Source organism: Sparus aurata, chromosome 20, assembly GCF_900880675.1.
Source record: "Sparus aurata chromosome 20, fSpaAur1.1, whole genome shotgun sequence".
Lineage (NCBI taxonomy): Eukaryota > Metazoa > Chordata > Actinopteri > Spariformes > Sparidae > Sparus > Sparus aurata.
In genome coordinates, this window is record NC_044206.1 from 16,770,523 (window position 1) to 16,797,506 (window position 26,984).

At 44.8% G+C, this 26,984-nt stretch overlaps 1 protein-coding gene across 25 annotated transcripts in view; it reads right to left on the bottom strand.

Annotated features, from left to right (window-relative positions):
• Window positions 1-26,984, bottom strand: part of tcf7l2 (transcription factor 7 like 2) — a 93,631-nt gene that overhangs the window by 21,119 nt on the left and 45,528 nt on the right. The window contains exon 1 of one of the 25 annotated variants that reach the window (XM_030399908.1): window positions 2,275-2,421. The exons of the other annotated variants lie outside the window; for them this stretch is intronic. Coding sequence (XP_030255768.1) covers window positions 2,275-2,397 — 123 coding nt within the window. The 5' untranslated portion in view covers window positions 2,398-2,421. Of the gene's footprint in view, window positions 1-2,274; window positions 2,422-26,984 lie in introns of those variants that run through there. 25 annotated transcript variants of the gene reach the window in all.

A 26,984-nucleotide genomic window follows, 5' to 3' on the forward strand; every position in this document is an offset into this window, starting at 1 on the left:
GGAGGGAGGGGGGGGGGGAGTACAGGAGAAGGCAGAGAGGGGGTGAGAAAGTGACAGCAGGACGGAGCAGGACAAAGGGAGGGGAGACTGAGAGGTTGAGGCTGGACAGGAAAAAGCTGTTGGCCTTGCATTTCCGTCTGGTGGCACCTCGCAGGGCCAATTTGAGCCCTAAATGTGAAGGTGGCGACCTTGCGGGCCCAGGGGGTGGCCGGGGTTTGGGGAAGGGGGGGTGGGCTAGAGCCTCTGCCTCTCTGCTTTATGTCATGATATGATGAGTTGTCACAACAGCTCGCGGGGCGCTAATGAGCTGTAGTGAGAGGCCGGGGCAAGGGGGAGGAGAGGCCGGGGGAAGAGAGGGAGAGGAGAGAGGAGAAACGGGGGGAATGACAGTGCCGTGATGGATTGGGGTCCTCTCAGGCCTCCGAATTCCAAAGCAAGCAGAAAAAGCTGCCAGAGCGCCCTGAGCCTCTCCCAGAGCGTGCAAGTGGCCCGCGTCCAAGGCACATGGAGTGACACCGCGCAGAAAACACACAACAGCAATACTGGGGGAAGCTGGGGGAAAGTGTCAGAGGGAGAGCGCGCGTGTGTGTTTGATTTGCGCAAAACAAAAAGTACAAACTGTGCTGCCACCGATCTGACGAATCATCTGGTATCATTCAGTGTCGTCCCGTTGAAATGTGTTTACACACACGATTGCTGTTTTTTTTCTCCCCACTATGGGAGGTATAGAGTGCCCCCTCCAGGCTAGAGATCTTCATCTCCCTGCAAACCTCATATCAACCAATGTTCACACACACTGGCACACACACACACACACACACACACTAACCCTGGTAGCACTCAGTCAAATCAATCCGCAGATTCAAGCAGACAATCTAAGGGAATACTCAGAGATTAACGGCAATGGAATATGAAATGCTTGGACAAATTCAAGGCTTATCAGAGCCGCGATCCTGCAGCACAGCACGCTGATTAAAAAAAAAAAGAAAACCCTGCTCAGTTCAGAAATAATATTCCTCGGTTAATCATTAGAGGAAAAAAGAAAAAACTCTCGCCAATATGAAGAACCAGGGAATTGTGAGGAAGGGGTGTGTGTGTGAGAGAGAGAGAGGATTTAAAAAGCAGATATGGAGGTGTTGATCAGTTTTCTCTTGCAGAGAAGATGCGTCTCCGAGGGCAAGGGGCTCCCGAGACCACAGTATATTTAAAAGTTAATCTATTCACTTTGCTGCAGTGACATGCCGACTGCTTGATCACAGCGCTGAACAAAAATATTATGTGGGCCAGAGCCTTTGCTCCCCTTCCTCCTGCTCTCTTCACTAGCACTCAAGTCGTTCGTCACCATTTATTTTCGCTTCCCATCTTTGATAGTCGGCACATCAAATAGAATCGCTAGAAAGGACATGTTCTGATATGTCACAGATAAATAAAACTGCGCACAAATAGCTTAAATATGAAGTGGTATTTGGTAGGAACTGTTGTGTGCTGTGAAGACAAATCACCTCTTAAGACGCACGTGTGCGTTAAAGCTTTTTCTTTTCAATGTAAACAGCCTCTTGAGCTCTCGTACCTGAGTTAAAGGGGGCTTCTCTGAGAGGTGATATTGTACGGCGGTGTTAAGAGCCAGACTGAATTCTGCCTTTTGAAATGCAATCAGCCCCTCAGAATTTCAGTTGAAAGCCAGGCAATTAAGAATTTGAATTGGATGGCAACATCGACAAAGGGATATGTTAATCTGTGAGGTTATTGAAATCTTATTTTACATTTCATGGTTAAGACATGAGCTTGATCACATCATTTATTTTGTCAAGGAAATAATATTCCTCTCGAGAGAAAGTGAAAGTGGATGCACTTTTTAAATTAACCCAGATGAACTGTGTGCAACGTTTTATTATTTAGGCCTCAGTTTAGGAAAAAAATAAAAAATTCAAAGTGTGTGACGGTTGCAAAAAGTTTGCCTTGGCATGAATGTATAGTGTGATTAGAACGAGTACACACACACACACACACGTAAACACCAACGTTTTCTACTTCAATTGAGATGACCATGACTCTCTCCACCCAAATACCAAACCCCTCCCTTCCCTTCCACTCAGCGAACCTGCACCACCACCACCACCACCACCACCACCACAACAACAACAACAACAACAACAACAACAACAACAACAACAACAACCTGTCAGAATAATGCTAAAAGCCCTCAGAGGTGAGAAAAAGGGATGCAGAGACGGTGAAGAAGAAGAAGCAGGGGAGCAGTGCGTCGTTACTCACCCAGCTGCTCAGACTGAGGTGCCAGCAGCCCACCTGCTGGAGGAGAGAGAGCCCGGGGCCCAGGACTCCTGCCTTGGCTCCCGTCTCCTCCGGCCCGGCTGAAGCTCCATCCCGCGGGTACATGACCCCCTCTGTCCCACCCCCGCCCCCGTCTCCTCCTCACCACCTCCTCCTCCTCCCTCTTCCTCCTCTTCCACCTGGCCTTCCCCACCCCCAGATCCTCCTTCCCTCTCTACGCCGGGGAGAAGCCCTCTCGCTTCTCTTGGCCGCCTCTCTCCTCCACTTCTCTTCCTCCTTCTTCTTTGTCTGTCTCCGCCTTGGCTCCTTCCTCCGCTCAGTGTGTTGCCGGGCATGTGTGGCGTGCGTTCATGTTTGTCATCCCCCCCTCTCTTTGCACTCCGTGCCGCGGCCGGCTGACCATTGTTCCCCCAGGTTTTGACATTAGAGCATATGTATCTCTTGAGGCGTCTGGGTCTGAGGCCTAGTTTTTTCTCCACTCACACAGTCACCACAATCCTCCCCACCCACCCACATCCATCCTTTAAAAAAAAAAAAAATCCCCCAAAATCCCCCACTCTAACCACAGAAGCTCTCAGCTCTCAGCTCTCAGCGGCCAGCAGTCCCTCTTCTTTTTTTCTCTCAGTGAAAAGTTTTGATGCCGGTGACAAGAAGTAAAAAAAAAAAAAAAAAAGTGAGAGCCAGACAGAGAAAAAGGAAAAATTACTGCGAGCAGCTTTTCAGCACGGCAGCAGTCTTCCCACAAGCAATACTCCAGAAAAAAAATAAAGAATATATACACATACACACACACACACACACACACAAAAATCAGTTATTACCCAAATCCCTGCTGTACGTTGGGTCTGTGTATGTGTTTGTCTTAGAGTATGTGTGTGTGTGTGTGTGTGTGTGTGTGTGTGTGTGTGTGTGTGTGTATGTGTGTGGGCTCTGCTGTGCCTCCAGGATGCCCAGAGACGAACTGGCAGCTTGAAAAGGCTTTGGCTACAAGGTAAAGCGAGCAAGGCGAGAGATTGGAGACAAAGAGGAGGTAGCAGGAGAGGGAGAGGAGAGAGATAGAAGAAGAAGGCGAGCAAAAAAAAAAAAAAAGAAAAGGAACAAGACACAACAACATCCACAAAGGGAGGGCAGGCTCAGCAAAGTGTGGCCAACAGTCACTTTATCTGTGTGATGCTGACAGTCCCCCCCCCACCTTCTTCACACACACACACACACACACCACTTTTCCAGGAGGGGGTGAGCCGACTGGAGGGAGAGAAAGTCTTCACTCTGACACGGATGTGGCACCTTTCGTCGCACTCCACCCCTGCCCCCCCACCACACACACTTTCCTCCCTCTCATTCCAAACAATACCTCAGAGTTCAGAACAATTCTTTCTCTTAACTCCCCGCCTCGACTCCATGTCTCCATTCAAGGTTCATGTGAACAAGGCCTCAAGCCCCCTTCCTCGCCGCCCTCTTCTCCCCATTCTCCTTCTATTTTTTTTTTCTCTCCTCCTTCCCCGCAACTATTTCACCTTCAAATCCATTTATTCCTCTGAATGCCGGAGTCAAATGATGAGCCTCGCACGGTCACGACTTTCTTTCAAGGAGTGCGCGAGAAAAATCCAAGAGATCTGTTGGCCAGCAGTGTGTAAACAGTCAAGGTGCTTTTCTTTTTTTGGGGGGGGGGGGGGGGGTTCCAACAAACTTTAGTTTTTTTTTTTTTTTTTAATCTAAATTTTATTTTGAAAAGCAGAACATTGTCCTAAAATGTGCAGCATTGTTCCTTTTTTTTAAATATGTGCCAATAAAAATTTCAAAAGATTGAAGTATATGAACATTTTTCCTTAGATGAAAAAAGATTTGTTCACAGATTAAACATTTAATATGAGGGCGCTTTTATCTACATGCTCAATAACAAAACAATTGTGTCAAAAAAGGAATGTTATATTTCATTACCTTACTTTTTTTTTTTTTTTCTTTTTGAAGAACATTCTGAAATTACTCTGGATCATTTTACATTTCCACATTCTATAATTAACTCCACTTGTCAGCCTTTAATTACCTTTTATAACCTCTTACAACCTAAACCTGACTAATGACCATGACAAATTAAATATTTATGGGAAGAATTATTCCCACCTAAGCACAGTAACATTTCATTTATTTTTAATTCAGCCTGATGAAGGTTATTGGAGTGAAAGATAATTAAGAAGAAAAAAATCAGCTCAAGTGTTTAACCACATTGTGATTAAATGGACCAAATGTATATTTAAAAGATGAATGTTTTCCAGCTGCATTAAGGTTTTTCAGTAGTTGGCAACAGATATATCTCGAAGACTTTCTCTTAATACGCTGTTCCTTTTTTATTCCTCCTTTTTCCCTCCTGTAGTCGTTGAGCCTCTCTGTCACTGTTAGGACCCTGCTCTTCCCCTGGCCTGCAGCAGGCAGTCCTGAGGCCCTTAAAGCCAAAACAAAGCCCTGGGAATGTCCTTTACACAGCTCGGACAATAGCGCGGGGGGCTCCAGCCTGACAAGTAAAAGAGCCCCGACAAGGCGGTGGCTAATTGCCTGCCCTCCCTCCATTCAGCCGGCCTGCCACGCTCCTGCCATCTCCTTTTGTCCCACGTGCACTTTCTTAAGTAAACTGCCAGTTCGCCAGCGAGTGATGGACAGCTCCCAATCACCCAGCCACAATGGCATCAACGCCACAAACACAAGAGGAGCGGAGGGGGCGAGCGAAGAAAAAGAAAAAAAAAAACCTTCTATCCCTACTCCACCGTCTGAGGTGTTCGCACGAGACCCCAAAAGTGTGCGATAATAGACAAAAAAAGAGGAAGGGGACAAAAACTTTTTTTCACAAAACAAGCTAACGGAATGGCCTCTGACCTTTTACGAACTCATTACGTTCTCAGATTAATTTTAGAGCAATACAGGATAAAAACAGGAAGGAGGAATCAACGACTTCAAAGTCCTGCTTCTTTTCCTCTAAGCACACGCTATAATAATTACAGGGTAATTATGCTATTTACAAAAAAATCATATTTCATTAAAAATGATTAAATATTTCAGACACAACCTACAAAAAATATTAACCCTGATTTATTAATGTTAACAGAAGCACAGGCGCAGCGAGATGAGACACACGATCAAAACGACCTAAATCCACGTGTAAATACAGCACATAATATTTTAAATTGCCCCAATGTATTTATCAGTGAGATTTATTAAAACTGCCCTGAACATCTAATAAACAATAATCATATTTAGTTTGATGTCTTAGAATAATACACCCCTGTCAGGCTTGTCAAGACAAAGCAATCAAACACTGCCTTTCATTATCCAAATTGTCAATCTGTCACTTAGCAACATAAGTGTTATAAATTGCCAAACGGAGCCCAAGGAAAAAATAAACCATGAATAAATCCAATCAAAACATAATATTTAAAGCCAAACAAGCAGCAAGAGAAAATCAAGCAGAGCGGTAATTAAAATGTTGAAAAAGTCTTACCATTTAAAAGAGCTGTATTTGGGATGCTGCTCGGTTCCTGGTTAAAACAAGCATGCTGGCACTCGTGGTAGTGCACAGACTCCAAGCAGACTCCCACCACCATGTCAGCCACTAATCCACTGGGGGGCAGCACCTCATCTACGGCAGCCCCCTTTCGCTAAACGCCCGATGGGTTAAGCCGATAAGAGAGCGGCCGGAGGACCGGGCGAGAGCCAAGGGTGCGCTGGAGCGACTTAGGACGGCAGCCCGTCAGGTCCCAGAGCAGCGAGAGGACCGCGAGCGGGTGGCCGGAGCTGCCCGATTCACTCTCAGCCCCCACATGCATTCAGACGCACACTCAGGCTGCGCCGCTCTTCTCCGCGTCTGACCGGGACTCCCTCTTTCCCCCTCGCCCATCTTCATATCCCCCCTAATAAGCTCTTTTGTGTCCATCTCTCTTTTCTTTGATAAGATGAAAGAACAACAAAAAGAGGGAGAGAAAGAGAACGGCTTTCATTCAGCGGCTTGGCAGACATAAAGGTAGTGGAGTGCCGTCTATAGGAGTTGCCCTAACTTGGCTAAACTCAAGCAGCGGGGTGTCTCTCGTCATGTCATTAATCCCCCCAAAACTAGCCACGCTCCATTCACCGCTAGTCACACTAAATTAAATGCAAAAATCAAAAAAAAAAAGAAGAAGAAGAAAAACACAAACGCCGGGCAGAAAAAGTGTCGGAGGAAGAAGAGGAAGAAAAAAAAGGCTAGAGGACGCGTTCTGATCCAGGGCAAAGGGTGCGTGGTGCCGCAGCCACGCTGCCCCTCTCAGTCCTGCCCGTCGCTAGCCCCCAATTTTTGATGTAACGAAGCCCCCCGGAAAAAAAAAAAATCAAGCGACACACAAAAGACAAAAAACAATTTATCACCAAAAGAGCCTGTCTTTGTGGCGCCCGCTTTTGCACCTCCACAACTCTCCTGCCTGAACTCTCTTAAGACAGCTGAGTGGGGAAAAGGAGCCCCTAACTCCAAAGTCAAAAACCCCGCCAGACAAAACAAGCCAACAACAGCAGTTAAAACAATAACCTCCCCAAAAAAATACCAATAAATGGATACGAGCCCCGTACGGTTTTTGCGGGGAGAGCTGGCAATAGAAAATTCAACCCCGGCCAACTGGTGGCTTGAAGAGAGGAAGCCCACTCTTAAAGCCGTGATCCGACCATCCACCATACCACCGCTGTGAGCCTTTTAACCACAGCAGAAAAAAAGATGACTATTGATCTTCAAATAGCGATAATTGAAAAAGATCAAAACGATTAAACAAACAAAAAAACAAGAAATGTGCTGACTTACCATGTTGTGCTCCTTTTTTTTTGTTGTAGGTTTTTTTTTTTTTTGTTTAAATACAAAAAAAAAGGCTCGCTCAAAGATGCAGCATTGGAGGTGTCAAATATTTGTAGCCGTCTCTTGATCGTATTACTTCCACAGTCCTGGTTTCCAATGCGTCTGAACTTTTTCCCTTTCTCTTTTATTTTGTTTGTGGTACCTAGCCTTTTTTTCCCCCTGCTTAAGACTTTAAAAGCCTTCAGCTCAGCAAAGCAGCACAAATTATCTTGCCACCTTGCTCAGCTCAGATGCTTTGGCCGCTAACTTTGGAAGGCCCTTTACTACTGCATCAAAATTAGCATTGTCAAAGCAGTTAATGAATATTAATATTGTATTTGTCATTGGAGCTGGCCCATTGCTGAACTCCAAGTCATCCATCAGGGACAAGATTAAGCACACAATTATTTCTGACTGACAGGGACCAAATCTGGAAGATTTTTTTTTTTTTTTCCTCCAACAATTTAAAGAAAAAGACACAGCATCATCTTAAGGTACCTCCCATGAGACGAGACAAGATTAATACACTTTTAATGAAGCAAGATTTCATGGTGCACGAACAGCAGGAACCTCGAGAAAAAAGGAGAGGAATGTAGAAATATTTTCACTCTTAATTCCACCCATTTTTTTTTTTTTTTTTTTTAAGGATTGAAATCATAAATTACAAATAAATTTGATGACGGCACACAAAAAAATTTAAATTCAAAGAACATCGTCCTCTTTTTTTCCCTTTTGATGATCAGATTTATTCTCCTTGATTTTCTTTTTTACAAGAAGATCAGGATTTTCTTTCCTTTCTTTTTTTGCACCTTTCGGTGGAACATTAAGAGAAATAAAGATGTACAAGCGCTGCACTGTGAACAACGCCAGCGCTAAATTTAACATGAAACAACCATTAAAGCCCACGGACCTCCAGCACTCTCAGCAGAGCCCAGCGGAGCACGGAGCGCTTGAGGACCACACAGGCAGCCTCCATCAGCACCACCCGCTGCATCCAGGAGCTGTCTCCCTGCTCCCGCTTACCACAGAAACAGCCTCACACTAGGAAACCGCGGTTCTGTCAAACACGGCTCTCTGCACAATTTACCAGACTTCCATCAAATATGTCACAATGAACAATATTTAAACATTTTCCAAATAATTATGTCAGTCCAATTTTTCACACAAGAAATATTTCTGCAGTGACTGAATAAATCTAAATCTCTCTTCATATCTGAAATATCTGCCTGAACGGGAAAGCACTCCTACCTGCACCTGTCTTGAAAAATTAAGCAGATGACAAGCCATCTTCTTCATTCCTCTGTACCGAAAGCATCAGTTTCTCTTGCATGATTTTAATAAATCCAACCCTTTTTCTCTCTTTTCTCACATATTGTAAATTCTGAACGACAGAGAGTCAAGCTTTAAAAGCAGCGTCCGTCCTTTCTGCACAATTATGCGATCAGCTTTTTCTCCGTTCGATGATTTTTCGGTCGGAGGAGCGGCCGAATGCGGGATCTTATTCGGGTCAAGTTAAGAAGTATTTTCTCTCTGCGCCCCGATAAAAATAAAAGCATTCAGGGGGTCGCATGAGGGGGAAAAAAGTGGCAGATGTGGGGCACTAATGCCAGCAGCCCGGTGAATTGTTGTGAGTGCGGGGGTCAAGCTGCGGGCTCACCTTGGAGCGCCGGGCCCCTGCCGACCACCCTGCCGGCTCCCTAATACCATTAGCAACCCTTAGATGAACATACTAAATTGGCCTTTTGTTCTCCAGGTGCCGATCCAGCCTCGCTGGTGTCACCGAACCAAATACAGATGGTGCTGCCTTTTTTCTGGAAATGAATAGCGCGCATAAGAAAAGCGCCTCCGTTTCTCCTGATTCTCCAAAAGCCGTCGGCATTGATACATTTTTTTTCCGTCGGGGCTCCGTTCACATTTAAAACAACGGATATCAGTTGTGATATTTAGTTAATTTTGTCAAAATGTTACCTAAACATGCATTAAAATATAAATAATTTAATTAAAATGTAAAATGTACATTTACAAAGATCTCTTAATGAGATGTCTACTGAATTAGACTTCAGCAGTGAAGAAAGATAAATGTGATAAAATCGCAGAGCCAAATCAGAAATAAACTAAACATTTTATCACATTAATTTGAGTCTTTTGAAAATAATTTGGGGGGTAAAAAATGTAATTATTTGTTGCTTTAAATGTCAATAAAATAAAACAACTCTATTGCAGCTGAGAGGGCTTTAATTCACACGAATGAGCAGAGCCTTTATACGGCAAACATTAAAAATATGGATGTAAAACAAGGGTCTTAAAATACGAATGGCTGCCAAGGCGTGATATAAATTAAATTCCAATTAAACAAAACAATCTTTCAACTGTGGTGACGCAAGCACGGGCGCTGATTAAGCGCTCACGCGAGGCCGCCTATGAAAACAGGCACCGAACACAGAATCCCACGGCGGCTTAATTCGAGTTGAGAGCCTAAAACAGGTCCAATCTAGGTGAGGACGAGAGACGGGGAAGGGAAAGAGACGAGCGAGGGGAGCGGAGCAGGCAGCTCTGTGGCCCAGCGTGATCACATCAGCGCTAGTATCAAATTAACTCTCTGACTTTGAAACTTATTGATCTGCTATTAAGACACTAGTGAACTTGATGAAGTGAGTGCTGTAGGTGACTCTGGGACTTCAAAGTCTCGCACCAGCCACATAAAACAAGCCACTTTGATCCCCGCTCTGCTCCTCGGATCTGGAGAGGGGGCTTCAGAGGAACCCCCCAATTCTCCTCTCCTCTTTTTCTCCCACTCACCCCAGGCCCGGGCTCCGGCTCTCTCTCCCCTTTTCCCTTTTCTCCACGTCTGCCGACGATGCCCCGAGAAAACCCAGGCAGAGAGCGCCGGTTTGCCACACAATGTTCAATCGCGGCCGCATGTTTCTTTTCTTTTTTTCTCTTTTACAGAGAGAGTCAGCAAGTTGAGAGCACAGTGGTGTTACAGTGGTGCAGACAGATCTCCTTTTCTGATTCTCCAGGAAAATAATAAACAACACACACACAAACACACAGGGAAATGCAATATGATGTCAAAACAAACTACTAGAATGAGGCGGCCATCTAAGCGCGCTGGCATTAAAATTCAGTGTCGATAAGAAGGGGGATTCTTCATGCCAAATACGGCATGTAATAAGGTCGGCGATGAGAGAGACAATGCAGAGTGGGAGATAGCAGCACTATTGTGCGGTGAATACATCCCCCTCTACGCTTAAGGCAAGTCTTCCCACTACATTAAATACTGTGTGCTGCCAATCACACCTGCCTTTTTTTTTTTTTTTTCAAATTTTTTTTTTTTCATTTTGTGCCACTGGGTGGAGGTAGCAGTTAATGTTTTCAACATGCACCGCATCACCGTAATATACTGAAGCAGACACAAATCACAGCCGGCCCCACAGAACACCTCTCCTCTTCCCTGCCAGCTGAAATCATTACGGGACAAATGTAAAAATAAATACAAAACGAGAAAAAAAAAAAAAAATGGACAAGAAATCCATCTCTTCCACCTGAATTTGCAACAACGGTGAGAGAAAGGAAATCTCGCGTCCGCCCTCCACTGAGCCGCTAACTTAGCACGACTGAGTAAAATAAATATTAACGGCTAAATTAATCATCGGCAGGACAGTGTTTGCGCTCAGGCTCCAGCGCTCACAGGCGGGGTGTGTGTGTGTGTGTGTGTTTGTGTGTCTGCACTTGGAGTGCCGGGGCTAAGCTGCGTCTGTTTAATTAAGAGGGGTAAAACAGATGACAAATGCGAGACAGTTAAACATTTAATGTGTGCTTATCTCCCCCCTCATTTATTTAGTTGGGAGAGATTCAGAGTGGGTGGCGTTTAAGAGTGATGCGCCTGGCGGGAAAAAAAAAAAAAAAACGCTGGTGGAATCAGAAACGCAGCACCCGCGTGCCGTGACAAGTCAGCGAGCGACGACGCAGCCATTTCCTGACAATTGTTTTGACGTTTCGCAACTTAATTCCGTTTGATGAGAAAGAAAGGGATTACGTGAAAAATCAAATAAACACAAATGCGGATTCCGCAACACAGCTGTTTGTGAGGGCAGGAGAGAAATAAATAAATGAGTCTCAACGTAAATGACACAGTGTCACTTAATTACGGATATGGTATTTTTAGCAGCCTCGCCGAAATTGTCAAAATAAAACCGCGCAATTAAAAAAATGCAATCGTATCAAAGGTCTAGTTTCTCCTTCATTTCACCTGACAGAGATTAATTTTTTTTTTTCTTTCTGGATGATCCCCATTGTGTATGTGGTGCTGATGCACATTGCCTAGAGTCAATGTCAAATCCCAGCTCCAGTAGTCCCGCAAAAAAATACAGAACGAACAGCGCCCGCGGCACACACATCCTTTTACTCAACCCGCTCGCAATATCTCACCAAAAGTTATCGCTTCCATTGTGACAATGTTAAAATGAAAAACTACATTTTGATTATATATATATATATATATATATATATATATATATATATATATATATATATATATATATATGTATATATATATATATGTATATATATATATATTTGCAGTGTGAGAGAGAGAGAGAGAGAGAGAGAGAAAGAGAGAGAGAGAGAGAGAAAGATAGATGGGTGGCAGGGGTGGAGGGGGGTGGATGGGGAAAAGAGGAGCTGGAGCTAAAAAAGCAAAAAAAAAAAGAGGTAGAGGGAGAAAAAGAAGAAAAGGAGGAGGAGGTGGAGGAGAGGAAAAAAAAGCCCTGTGCCACGAGCATATATAAGAGAAACCTTCACCAATTAGTGGGGAGAAACGGGAGAGGGAGCTGCCGCGGCGTCGGCACTCAAAGAGCCAGGCCTCGCGGCGAAGCTGTCATGTCGGCAGGATTGATCAACAGGCCTGCTATTTCTAATGGCATGTTGTCATGAAGCTGCAGCCATGGGGAGCCACCTGCCTCAGTCCTCGCACAGCACTCCGTATGTGTGTGTGTGTGTGTGTGTGCGTATGTGTGCGTGTGCGCGTGTGTGTTTGTGTGCATGAAAGATGGGGTTGGGGGGTACTGCAGCATCCATACCTATTCTGTGCCCATATATCTTTTACTAACAATTTAAAAACAGCCTGGAATCCTCCTCCCACTCTCTGGCAGTCTACCTTGCCGATCCCTGAAGGTGGAAGAAATGTGCCATCCTGGATTTGTTCTTTATTCTCGCCCAGCAGAGCCAAGCTATTGTAAAAATCCAACACAATGGAAACAAAGTGTATACCGTATCGAGGGAAATTGTAAATAAAAGCAGAAGGTTTCGGTAGCTCCATAATAACAATAATAATCATAATAATAATAGATCAGTACAAATCTGAATATTATCAATTATTCTTTTTAATCAATTTCACTTTCTTCATGGAGAATATTTCCACCGTTCGACAAATTAATTCCTCAATCACGCCGGAATTAACACGGATCGTTACATGGATAAAACCATCCTGAGTTATCATCTGAAAGGCATCGCATTTGATTATAGCCCATTTTTCCTTTATAAGACAAAAAGCTGTCAAATAATCAGCGGACAATGGCGGCTCGCCGGCAAAATGTCGTCGCAGGAAAAGCACAATCAAAAACAAGGAAATTGCTTTATGAGGAAAAAAACCCCCCAACAAAAAACGGTCACGTTCGCCTCATTTCTCAGTCATACGGCGACAAAAAGCCGCTTCGTTTTTTTCGGCCTCCGCGGCCAAACAAGCCCGGCCTCGCTAACAATAAAAAGTCAAATAAAAGTTACAGAACTTGAGAGTTCAAGGTACCGCGGGCTGCTTGGAGTGCGTGTCACGTACAGTTAACCTTTTTATCGGGCATGCCTGTGGTCTCATCAGTCGATGAAATTCTTCGCCCGCGGCGGTGGCTTAGCCGAGGGACACGGACCAATAGAAAAATATTTCATTGTGTTAGCATTTCAAATGGCGAGTGGAGGGTGGAGAGGAGGGCATTTGGAGGGGCGGTGGGGGAAGAAGCTCTAACCGATCGTTGCCAGCGGAATTAATTGCCTATTCTGAGAATAATGTCCCTTATCCGCGATCCTCGGAGGGCCGAACGCTAGCAGAGGCCACTTTTTTTTTGTTTTGTTTGGTGTCTTCAAAAAGAAGAGCGCTTAGGGGTACTGGCCGTATTAGGGGTTTAGCTCGGTCCCCTTTAGGCCGGGAAAAATAATCAGAAGCACTGAACCAGACTCAACTAATCTGTGCCCCAATTAAAAACGCAAAACCCATTACACCTTAATGTGAATCCACAAATAAATACTTTTAAACGAATCATGCGATTGGTAAAAATTCGGACTAATAATTTGATTATTCGATGAAATTCACTTTCAGCAACACGACGTGAGAAGTGAATCAGCTTCGTTTTGGCTTCCAGCCAGCGCTCGATAAATGGCTCAAGATGGAGCGACCCCGGTGGTGCTTCTATCCTTTTATTTAAGGGGATTTAAGTTCAGGCTCTGTTACACATTGGCCAAGCATATGCAATGACCCTAACTGATATTGGTGCATCTTTTAGCCCCATCTTAATCTAACCTTTTTAAAGCTCTGCGGCTTTTCAGAATCAAAACAGCATTAAGAACGAGCATTGTTCGAAAAAGGAGGCGGCCCTGGGAGACGAGGCCACGGAAAAGCCGGGCCCGGGCTGGGGCGGGAGCCCTCTGGAAAAACAGCTGCTTATGCACTCCAATCAGTGGGAAACAAAACCGAAACCCAACTGCTAAGACGGGGGGAGAAAAAAAAGTACTTTTTTTTTTTTTTACGGAGGTGGAGGGGGCATCCCAAATGCTCCATCCCTCCATATCGACCTCTACGGGCCCATTCGCGCTAGGTGTCGATTTCATCCCTCAGCAGATGGACGGGCGAATTCGCAGCAGTCCCCATTACACGCCTCTCCTTCGCTCATTGTGAATTCAGTCAACGAAGTCAATCTTATTAACTTCCGCGCCGGTTCACACATGACATTTTCTTCAATTTTCTCGCCGACATCAAAAACATCAATTAGCAGCTCGAAAATGGGAAGGAGCGAATGACAGAGTCCGATAACGCCGACTTATTTGAAGCCGAGGGTAAATCTATTCTCCAGTTTTGAATGTGTTCATTACAATTGCATTTTCAAAGAAGACCTCCAAATAGCAAAGAAATTAAATTTATCTCCTAGAAATGTCCAGAAATTGTTTTTTTCCCCCCTCTTTCGTTCTTTCTTTTTTTTTTTTTTTTTTAATCCTGTGTCTATCTCTCAGCCTCAGTGGGTGACACAAAGCATTGTGGTGCTGCATTTTTCTTTTTCTCATTAGAACAGATCACAACTCCCACAGAAGTTGAAACCCTATACTGTAAACTCTGTAAAAATCATTTTTTAAAACGCGGCCCCGACATTTCTTTAAAGGGAGCCCGATAAAGTAACCCGCCGTTGACCCGCGGCTTTAACACAAAAAAAAAAAAAAGCCAGACGATAATAAATGCAGTGTCTATTTTCATCCAACAAGGGGAGCTATTATCAGATAAAAGAAATAAGACGCTTTGAAGAGAAACGTTCAGTCGCTTTTTTGGCATTTATCAATCTTGAAAATCAATCTTCAAAAAGAGCATTTATTGTTTAATTAACAGACGTGTCGAATCGTTTCAAAGTTATTATTATATTTTGTTTGTCTTGAATTGATATTGTGCTAATTTTATTATATCTATCTGTATAAATAAAGGCATATATTTATTGCAAAACACGTCACATATATTTAAGGAATTAAACAATTTAAAAGCAGAATTTAAAAGCATTTTTCTCGTAAGTAATAAAAACTGTATTCTCTTTGTATTTACAAATTTACGGTGGAAATATTGCAGTGCATTTTAAACAGATTTCCCTTTGCAACCGATTTTAAAACAGTTTTAAACGTATTTTGCTCCAAAGATCAGATGTTGCTCTTAAAAACACATCAGTCCAAAAAAAAACCAAAAAAAAACCAAAAACAAATACCATTTTATCCACCGCCTTATTGATCATTTCCTGCCCCTCCACATCATGGCTACATCAAAAATGTGAAACACAAAACCTACACATTAATGAAGCTCTCTCATGGCTCAACTCTTCTGCCTCCCATCACTGACGAACGTGTAACTCAATAAACCTCGGCTGGTAACCTTTAAGTAAGGGGCTATTTTTTGCCGATATCCAAACATTGTCAGACGGCTTCCTCGTGCTTGAGTTACATCTCCGAGGGGGTGAACAAAAGCAACTTTAGTGGCTGTAGAAAGACACTCGTAATGCGGGGAAGGGGTGGGGTGGTGCTGGTGGTGGGGGAGTCGCATGCGGAGCCGTGCGGATCACGTTCCTCCGGCCCATTGATTTCTGATCTTTTGACATTATTTAGTTGCTTTTTATTTTCTTGCCCGTCTTTTATTCCATGTCACAAAAGACAGAAATGTCCAAACAAGTGATGTCGGGAATATCTACTATCTGTCAAAAGAGCAGGCTTTTCCCGGCATTAAAGCGACCGAATGCTCTGACGCAGTGCCGAGAACCGGCGGGATGAAAATATCACTCTTTATAATGGAGGCTAATCAGATTTCGGATGCCGTTTGCCTTCTAGCTAAAGGGAGATGGAGGCGCGTGGAGCGGTAGGGCTGAAACCAATACACTCCCGAGTTCATCGCCACCCTGACCTCCAGACAAAAGGCCTGGCGCTTTATTTCTCACATTTGATCCACGTAAGTCAAAACGGGTCACACAGTCAAAATCCAAATTAATACTTGACCTAATTTTTGCCCCTAATTTCTGCTCTAAACACGGGCGGCTGAAAGCAGAGACAGACGAGGAGATGCATCTGTATCAGCTGTCGGCTGAATGTTGAACACACAGTAGTGATCAGTTCCATTAAGCAGGGATTTGATCATCTCCCCCATGCGCTTTCACAGCCCGGCTTCAGATTAGATCACTGTGAAAATGGTCAAATGTTGTGTTTATCTCTCTGTAATTATTTTGATGCAGATGACAGAGATTTAGTTGTTTGCATGTGGCTTGATGAGTGTGCACAGTGTGAGCCAAGACGCGCACGCACACATACGAGCGCTCGCGCGCAGACAACGCGCGCTGGCGTGGAAAAAAGAGCTGAATGGCTCCTCTCAACGCCATTAGCCCATTAGATAGTTTCAACAAAGGCCCCCGAAATCATGTTTTATGTGCTGAAAACGACTCAGAGCGCGGTGCACACGCAATTACGGCGCCGTAATCCCCAACTTATGACTAATATTAATGTTCTCGTCGGGTTGACACAAATGGACTTTCAATGAGACTGAAAGAGAAAACCCCAGGCGACAATGGAACGTGTTGAGCTAGGCAACAAAAAGCAGGAAAACACCGCCGCACACATCTGATCCTCGGGTACTCTGGTAAAATACAAAAAGAAATATTTTGCTCTCCTTCTGCTGACAAAAATCTGGGGTTTTTTTTTTCTGATCCCAGGGCAGGCTTTCCAAAAGAAATTCCTCACATTAATGCAGTTTCTTTTATGGCAATTTTGAGAAGAAAAAAACATTCGTATTAAATGCAACAACATTTTAAAATGTCGGAATATTTGCGGAACAACTCTCCCCGCTTTGAATGAACCGACCTCTATTGTGCGAGGGAGGTGCTGCTGTGCGGTGACCTTCGGCGAAATTGTCTTTATCCCGAGGAGCAACTTTTAAGAACTGAATGCACGTTCAGGGTAACGCGTGCGATGGATCCTTTCAATCCGCCCGTCGCCCCCTGTTCTCAATAATCACCTCTATTTTCACTTCACTCGAGTTAGACTGTCACTAGATTACTGGCCCTTCGTATCTACCTTTCCAATTACTTTTAAGAGTTTTGGATGGACAAATTTGCGCTTTCATGTCCCGTGTTAGCGGATGAGTCGCTGCTCCTGGCCATGAAAGGAGAGTTTTTAATGAGCTGAGGTGAGGTTAATTGGTTCGCTAAGATCCTCCGAGTCATGTGCCTCTATATGAAATTAAGTCCATTTCCTGGAGTTTCCCCCGGACGTATTTAATAACAAACACTTCAGCCCAATTTTCATTTCCCACAGACGGGAGCGAGGGTGGCGGAGAGGGGAGGGAGGGAGGGAGGGGGTGAGAGTTTGGTTTGTTTGTGCTTTTTTTTTTTTTTTTTTTTTACGTGCCCCAAACCATAAGCGCTATCTGTGTTTGTGTTTCTTCAAAGACCAATGGTGTAATGTCAGCTCCCATTCAAGAATTCTCCTGGATGTCCTTTTAACTGCAAATACAGCCGTGTTTTCCGCTGATACATGAAAGCTAATTAGCAGCCAAACGTGCGTTTGTTCATGGCGGGACAATGGGACCGCGTGAAGCTTTTGCTATTGTTTCCACTTTCCGAACAATAAGGGTAAATTTGCTGCAGCCGCTCGATCACCGCGAGGGGACCGCTGCGAACGCACCACGACGCACTAATCCTCCGCAAATGACTGGGCCCTTTCACTTGCCATTAGGAACTACATGATGTGAATCTGCCCGGACTAAGAGACCTTGTAATCAACACTGGTGAAAATGTGTTAAGTTCAACGTCTCGTCGAGGGGGTTCAATGGTCCTGACAGTGTAATTACGGGTTGCCGCCACAATGCAGCGGCTGGAGCACTCAGCGCTAATTCAATCCATCTTCATTTCCACGAGCAACGCCCATATCATTGATGGATAGTTATCATTAGAGAGTGACAAAGCGCTGAGACAACTGAGGCGTGAGCGGCAAAAAGTGTGTGTGTGTGTGTGTGTGTGTTTGTGTGTGTGAGGCCAGAATTCAAGGAGCAGGAGGATGTGTCCTCTCAGATTCACACTATTGCCCAAGACAGCAGGATTATATATTACGACAGGGATGAGTACTGGGAGACGGAATGGGGAAGGAACTGTGGGTCAGGGAGCGTCCTTCACACACTCACACACACACACTCACAAATAAATACATAGTATACCCACATAGGGAACGTGTACGTGTTCGCACACACGCACAAACAGTTTGGCTCGCTGTGACCCCGACACACAGAGAGGCTATGGCTCGACTCACCAGCCTTTTATAGCATGCTGCTCAGACTGCTGACAGACACACACACACACACACACACACACACACTTGCGCAGGTCTGGGCACTGTCTGCAGCCAAACACTAAACCGCAGGCTGCGATTGAGACCGACTGGTCTGCTCCTCTATACTTTCAGTCTATATATTCAGTCCACCCTGGGCTGTATATCTTAATTATGTGCTCTGCCTCTTTTCCTAAAAGAAGGGGTGACAGAGTCAGCTAGTCAGGCACTGGAGCAGCAGCAGGCCACTGAAATGAGGCCCTTCCAGTCTTTATGGGGCCTCCAGCTCAGCCACTGCATCATTACATGACTTTTAAGCTCCGAACAAAAACACAGTGGATGCCTCCTTCCCCGTGTCTTTCCTGGCGTAACGTTCCGCAACACAATGGAAACCGTCCTGTTTGTGGCGTTTCTCGCATCAAGCTGCACGTCTTCAAAAACAAAACTGGAACTCCCAAACTTTTTCGGGAAGACTAACAGGCTGTGAAAATGCTGTAATGAGTAAATAGCTCAAATTGGGGGGGGGGGGACACACACACACGCACAAATGGCCAAAAGAATTTTAGCACAACGCTGCGCTCAATGTGATTATCTCTCCTTTTTCCTCGCGGGTCGCAGCTTTAGGGGTCACCGCAGTCTCACACTCTCCATCTCACGCACACACACAGGTTGGGCTTTGCCATTTCAATGACTCAATCGCATCTGGAGCCCTCCATCGATTGTGCTCAGTGACCCAGCAAAGGCCCATGCGGCGAGTGCCGGGCCCCACCTCCGTGAATTAGACCACATTCGAATAAGAGCCGGGATCATGATCGCTCCTGTCCGTTAACCAGGAGGTGGTGCTGCTGGGATGTTGAGCGCTACTCCATCTCCATCTTTTTTTTTTTTTTTTTTTTTTTGCTTATACCACTGAAAAGCAAGGCGGGGATTTGTTTGGTAGGGGTTTTTTCATAATAGCGGGGATTTAAAAAGGCTTTTCTGACACCTGGAGTTGTAGACACTTCCTCAAAAACACAGACGCACTCTTGTTTTACTGTCGGTGTCGATTTAGCGGCGGAGAGCGCTGAGAGATTCACATTCAGGTGATGCCGCCTGCTTGAATGCATAAGATTCTCAGACTTGTGAGCTCTTGTTCACTTGGCTCACTGCGAGGAATGAACGGCTTGCTTACATCCCTCAAAAACCTCACATGCACACACGCCCACGCGATTAAATTTGATGCTTACTCGTGCACATTCCTGGCGCGCTATTGCGCACTCGCATGCGTTGCACATTCGCGCGACCGGCCTCGGCGATCTGCACACGTACGTGCAGGCATGAGCCGAGCGGCCAATGCGCTGCCGTAGACTGGCTGGCCTGCTTGCAGACCCTGCAGTTTGTTTAGTAACACTCCTTTTGACGACGCCCGAAGGGTGCAATTAAGCCCAATTAGAGCCTGTCAGTTTTATTAAGAGGCACAGACTGGCCAGGCTCGGGGGCAGTGAGGGGTAGAGGAGGGAGGAGAAGAGGAGAAGAGAGGGAGGAGGAGGAGAGTCTGCAGCACCAAGCTACCGCTACTCTTGAGAAACCAGGCAAGCACCGCTGAGAGGAAACTGGTGTAAATATGCTGAATGCCAACTAAACAGAAATGACAGCTGTGACACTTAAATAGCTAACTGACGCTACCAGTGTTGGACTTAGAAACAACAAAAAAAAAAATAGCTGCCAAGGGGGCCCTGATTGAGTCTTCATAACCAGGTCAGGTTCTGCAGGTAACCTCGGGTGCCCTCAGTTCAAATGCGCAGAGATTACCTTTATGATGCGACATAAAAGCTACTTAAAAGTGCAGTTTTGTGATCAGAGAACCTGGAGGGATCAATGGATGACAAGACCAACTCGTCTATAAATACTCACCGGCTACAGTGAATGCAGACATGTGTGGATGCAGATGTCACAAAGCATTTTCGGAAGGGGGGGAGAGGGGGGGTGGTGGCTGTGTAGTTATGTGAGCCTGCCCTGGTATATTAGTGTGGTTGTGAATAGAGCAATACAGCTGGCTCGGAACAAAAAACCGCAGCATCTCTTTCATCAGCGAATCAAAAAAAAAAAAGAGAGAGAACGCAAATGAATGTATCATTCCCTCACAATTCCTTTTCCGTCGACCCCTCGACAGAGATGTTTACAGATAGCTATCATTCCCCCTCTTTTTCACATTTGCGCTTGGACATGTTTCAAAAGACGGGGCCTTTTCATCTCCCCTCTCGCTGTGAGGAAATTTGCTCCTTAATGGCTTTCAAAACAGGAAGCGCAGACAATAAAAAAAAGGAGAAGTGAGAGGAACGCTCGCGCTCCCCAGTCCCCCCTTCAGTCGACGCATCCTTTGCGGCGCTGAGTGCTGCAGCTTGTGCCGCCGTGCCAAGGTGCCAACTGTGCCAGTCACACTGACCTCCATCTGCAGGCAACTTGATACCATCTCTCCAACCGCCGCGTACTCCCACTGAATGGGTTCGCTCAGTCACAGTGAAGTCTGAATGGCATTCAAGGCTCAGGCTTGGAATTGTGTTTCGAGTTTGTGTGCTATTGTATTCTTTGTTCACAGCTGCTGTGTAAAAAAATCCTTTATCACTAAACTGAATACTAAAAGGGTTGTATTGGAGGAATGCACACAGGAATACATTACTGCCAATGTGCAAATCATTCTACTATCAGGCAAATTAGAGCTGATTTTTCACAAGTCTTTATCAATGACCCTACGAAAGAGTGAGGTTGAGCTGCTACGGACCAGCTCAAATTACTACTCCTAGGATTGTCTCTTGCCAAGTACTAGGCTTACTATTTTAATAGTATATGTAGGTGTCTGTTTACTCATGTTGTATTCATAATTCCGCCTCCTGCAGGGCATCCGTGTCCACCGAGTGCCCTTGAACATGCCATGAGTAGTCTTTCTGCGCTTCAACTAAAAAGAGACCTGAAAGACAGCTACACACGCTTCCGCACAGTTGGATAAAACAAACCTTAACCACACAACTCAACCTCACCAAAGAACTTGCTTTTTTCAAAAGATGTTCAGAAGACTGTTTTTTTTTCTCTCTCTCTCTCTCTCTCTCTCTCTCTCTCCCCCCGTCTTTGCTTTTTCTCTCCCTGGGTAAAACAAATGCATCATTTTTCAGTTTATAAAAAAAAAAAACTAAACAAAAAAAAAAACATCTTCACTCCCTCCTCCTCTCCCTCCCATTGTGCCATTTCCGTGTATGGAAGTGTTCCCTCCCATTGATTTTTTCTCCCAGCCAGGGCCCTACCCAACACGAGCCGCTTCCTCGCCGGTGTCATCTCCTTGTGCCTTTCTCCTTTTAACTGTGTTTTACTCTTGTGGCGTAATGTACAACTGCCAAACTGGCGGCAGGGGAAGGGGGGGGGGGGGTTAGGTTGCAATGGAAGAAAAAAACTGATGCACGAGCTCAAAAGTTTTGGCTATTGATTGATTTCTTTTTGATGCAGATGGGGAAAAAAAGAGAACTGTTCAAAGCCGCGGAGAGCGTTTTTTTTTTTTTTTTTTGATCACCACTACAGTCGAGCCAGTTGGTAATGTTGGTTGGTAGTACGGCACAAGGATTGCACATGTTTGTCCGTGCATTACACTCCCTTTGTTATCTGTTGTTGCGGTTCCGCGCGGTCAGAAGGGCTTATTAAATGTAGTGACCGGCGTGCACTCGGCGCCAAGGCTCGCCGATGCGCTTGCATCATTAATGTGCGCGATCGCCTGGAGAAAGTGATTCTTCCGATGGTGAATGTCAAAGTGAGCAGATTAGGCCTACAGCTGCATCTCAGAAAAAAGAAAAAAAAAACATAACGGCAAAAAAAAATAAAAAAAGGAAAGAAACGCAGGCTTGTCAGAAAACACAAAGATGAGTTACTCGGGGGAGTTGCCAGGTTTTTTACAGAGACGAAGAAGACTGAAATGTGCAGCACAATAAATGAAGCGAACGGTCGAGGAAAAGAGTGATATATGTAGGGAATATTTCTGACATCCATATGCGCTAAGGACAGGCAATCAAAGGCGCCGGCGAGCCGTGCGCAGATATCAGGAGATGAAGGGGTGAAGCTTGCAGGAGTGTGTATTCCAGCCACTGCAGCTCCTCATCCTCAGCCTCAGCTCCCCTCTCTGCCAGCCCTCTGTGATGAGTGCCTGTGTCCACTGGGGGCTACAATTAGCCCATCAAACTCATTCCAGCCGGGAATCCACACCGCCTCTCCAATCCCCTTTTCTGGCTCTCCGAAGCCCGGGCTCCTCCAAAGAGACAGGCAACTTGTAAGACTAGGGGAGGTAGCCTTTGATGTGCCAGGTTCTGCCGAGGCCTCCCTTTTTGCTCATATCAAGGCTGAGGAGATATAACAATTAAAATGGCGGGAGAGGCAGGCTGACACTGCGGTGTGCTCCGGCGCAGCTCATGTGCCACGTGCTCGCCCCCCGCACACTCGGAGCCTGGCCTTTACAGGTGTTGGGGGGAGGGGGGGTGCACCTCAGCATGAGAGCAGATATCAGATTCCACGGTGACTGTTGAAGCAACGAGGAGTCAAATTAAGTTGAGAGATGATCTTTACGCCGAAGATATGAATCTGTCTCGTGGCTTCTTCTTACTTCAGACTGGCTGGGCCTGTTTCTGTCTATGTCTGTCAGTAAAGAGCTCTCTGCCCTGTGGCTGTGATGCAGAATTTCACAATATTCTCTGGCGTGTGGCCCTGGATTTACAACTAGTCTTAAAAATGATTAATCTATAAGCCAATTCAGCAATGTAAATCAAATCAAGAACAATAATTGTTATTTAAGTATTTAAGTAATTATTTTTCGCTCTTGGACTTGTGGTCGGACAAACTAAGCAATTTGAACATATCCGGGCATATATGGGCTCCGACTAGCGATTATTGTCATTAGCGATCAATCCGACAATTATTTTCACTGTTAACTGATTAATCGTTCAGTCATAAAATTGTGATATTTAGACCGATTATCAACCTGGCCAATCATCGAGGTCGATATTCAGCATTTTTCAGTTATCGATATTTGTGATCTTTCTCTGTCAGATGGCCAATAATAATAAGCGTATTACAAAGAGCGCTTCTTCAGCATCCTCTCGCACAGAGTCCCGCCCACAACAATATCTGACTGGTAACAGCGCGTCACAATTAATAGACTATAAACACTTAAATAATCTGAATCTGCAAAGTAACATTAACTCAATGTATCAAATAAATGTAGCAGAAAATGGGAATTATCGAGTAAAGTACCTGAAAATTGTACTTAAGGTCATTACTTAGGTTCATTTCATCAGTGGGTGATGGAAACTTTGACACACAGATTTCAATTATATATTGCAAATGAATCTCAGTCCAAAATATCTTTGCTTTTTCAGGCCAATTATCAGAAATCGAGAGGCTGAAATTCAATGTGGGTGGGTCGACCCTGAGTGACGTCTTAAGATTTTTTATTTAGTCCAACCATCGGTCCAAAACTAGAAGACTCTACGTCTGCTATCATAAATGATGAAGAAAAGCAGCAATTCCTTACATAAACGAAGCTGAAACCAGCAAATGTTTGACTTTTTTTTTTTAAAAATGACTGACACTATAAATCAATCATCAAAATAGTTGAATATTTTGTACTACTATTTATCATGATTCCAGCAACAACAGCTGTTAAGATCTTAGGTGACAATGAGTCAGTTTTATTTAATATTTTTCATGAAACTAGCTCCAAACATCAGGTCTAAATATATACATTTTGATTCATCAGCCTCTTATAAATCTCCCCTGACCTCGCCAGCGTCCCAAGAGATCCCATGCTGTATCCAAACCCCAAAGCTGAACAAACTCTGGGCCAGCGGTTCAGACGGGCCGCTGTGTTACGTTGTGTAAGACACAGCTCCACTTCTGTCTCTGCTCCAGTGGGGCTCGGTGGCAGACAGCCAGGTAATTACGCAGCACTGACTACCAGCCAGGAGAGAAAGGCCCACTACCACACGCATACACAAAAACACTTATTTTGAAAGCGCCGAGCATCCAGATCACACATCCCCACCTGCACACACACACACAATATCTTTCTCCCCATTCTCTCTCCTCACACACACACACACATACACAGGCCCAGCCAAACACAAGGACTACATTATGTCAAGGAGTATTACAATGACTCCGACGTGACCCGGCTGCGCAGCTGCTCTGCCTTTGGCGTGAGTGTGCCTGAATTTACTGTTTGAGGTAAAAGACTGTCCTCAGTTTAAACAGGTGTGTACTTATGCAGATGCGAAGCTCAAGCATGTGGTCTGCATTAGCTGCTGCAGGGGAGGCACAGTGAGCTTTGGCCGGAGTCAAACTCAACCCGGGGTTGGCAATCTATTCCTAAAAAATCCCACAAAACATGAATGAAGACGTTTCACAGTGCCACCATATGCAGATTTAATCTCTGACAGTGCTGCTTTCCAGCACAGAAATAATATGTGTATTTAAAGGGGTTCTTTACTTGTGATTGCATATTTAAGGGCATTCCTCGTCAACCAATTAAAAAAAGGGAATTTAACTGACCACGTTGAGTATTTACCAAGGTTTTCTGCCAGTGTCACATCTCATTTAATCACATTTTATCAGCCCTTTCTCACGCTTGAGCTTGGCGGCGCACACAGACCCTGCTATGACAACACTATTTCTCTAAAAGCCCTTGCAACAGCTCAAGACATCCAAACACAATGGTGCATAACAGAGTCATGACTAACTCCGCCACTCAGTCTGAAGCCTGGATGTCACTTCAAAAGCAGATATTTTAAATTATCTTCAGGGCTGATTCCATCAGTTTTCTGTTTTTCTTCACTAATCCCAGCGGGTATACCACTTGCTTTGAGTTAGTTGACTGTGAAATAAAACATCAAGAGTGCAATGATAATTCATTACGGTAACATGATTATTTGCAATTATCTCGAGCACATTAACATTTCAAAACCTCCATATGAAGTTGTACAGTGAGTGAATGAATCCATGGCTGGGATACAGCAGCAGCAGAGGTTGGCCATTTCATTCTGACATTACAAAAGCACCAAAAAGTGAGTTGGAATAATAAAAGTAAATTGCACCACCAAAACAAAGAAGAAGTCATGCTTCAGGGAAGCAGGAGGTATTCTCTGTCCCCTTGTTGGTTATTCCAGACTTCTTCCAAAGAAAGAATCTTGTTTGAAAAAAAAAAAAAAAAAAAAAACTGCCATGGATTCCAGTGAATGCCAGTGAGAATCAAGCGAGCTATTCATGCTGCCAGTTGATTTAGGCACGCCTCGCTACACACCAATCAGCCCGGCCCCGGCCTCGCCAGCCACTCACTTGTCTGCCATTCCAACACAAGATGGAGACAGTGCCAAAAGTTCCAATTAAAATATCCATTTGTGATGTCTGTGCAGAAAAAAGGAACACATAAAAAAAAAAAAAAAAAAGAAAACAAGTACCAGGCTTTTTCGATAGCGTAGGAGAAAATACAACAAAAGCTGCCAAAATTCTGTGGACAAGCCACATACTTAAGAGTTTTTCTGTCTACACAAACTAAATAAGTGTGAGGAGTGTGTGTGTGTGTGTGTGTGTCTGTGTGTGTAGGCAGAATGTGTGTGTGTGTGCGCGGGGAGGAGAGAGACAGACAGAGCGTGTGTGTGTGTGTGTGTGTGTGTGCAATGCGAGCGGGACCGTCTTGTTATGGAGGAACAGAGCATGTTGCAGATAAGAGGGCGACGCTGTTCAAAGAGAAAGGCAGGCCGGTAAAGTGCGCGCCGATTCGACATCATCGCCTTACTGTCCCTTAATGAGCCTGGAGAGGAAGTGCGGTGTCCATAGAATCCGCTCCTGTCTCGCTCCAATCACGCTGCCGGGCTTTTTATTCAAATCTCGCACACAACTGTCACACAGCCAGTCTGGCCGCGCTGTTTATCTTACTCCGAGAGGATGTTAACAAGACAAATGAATGAATAAATACACAAATAATGCGTTTAGGTAATGTTAATAATGTATGAAATGGGAGCTGCTTTTTGACAGTAGCGCCGCACTAAGGATTCTTCCCAACTTTGGTGACAGGCTTGTTTATTCTCCTTCCCAGCATGCATTTCTCTGCATCAGGCAATGTCTGGCCGGCGCTCGGCGTCTATAGCACGTCTCGCTGATGAGAAAAAGTGGCCTGACACATTAGTTTAGATTTCTCTGCCCGGATACCATCGTCAGGATTGAGCCGTTTCTTCCTTCATCCAAAACCTCTTGTACAGTGATCCTCCTTAATCTCGTGGAATCCAGGTCTCCGTTTCAGCCCGTCACACTTCCCTCCTGCTATTACATGACTGATTTCAGTGACGTTTTAACAGGCCACTCAATTAGAGTACATATTTGGGAAGGCTGGATGAGTAAATGCGAAAAGCGTGTGCGCACCTGCGCAGGTATGCAGTCGAGTCGCAGCATCACCTGCCTCAAAGAAGTGTCCCAAACTTCCAGGACTATTAGAAAAAACAAAACAAAAACAAAACAAAACAAAACAAAAAAAAAAAACAGGAGCGGGGGGAAAAATGCTCAAAGAAACTGACTGGGTAGGAAAATAAGTCTCACATCAAATTCCTTCCCTGGGCCGAGACAAAAGCAGGGCCTGGCACTCAGGCACAGTCGACTACACAGGCTTGGAAGACAGAGGAGAGAAAAAATAAAAAATAACAACGCGCACATCAAAACCCGAGCCAAACAAATCCAAGAA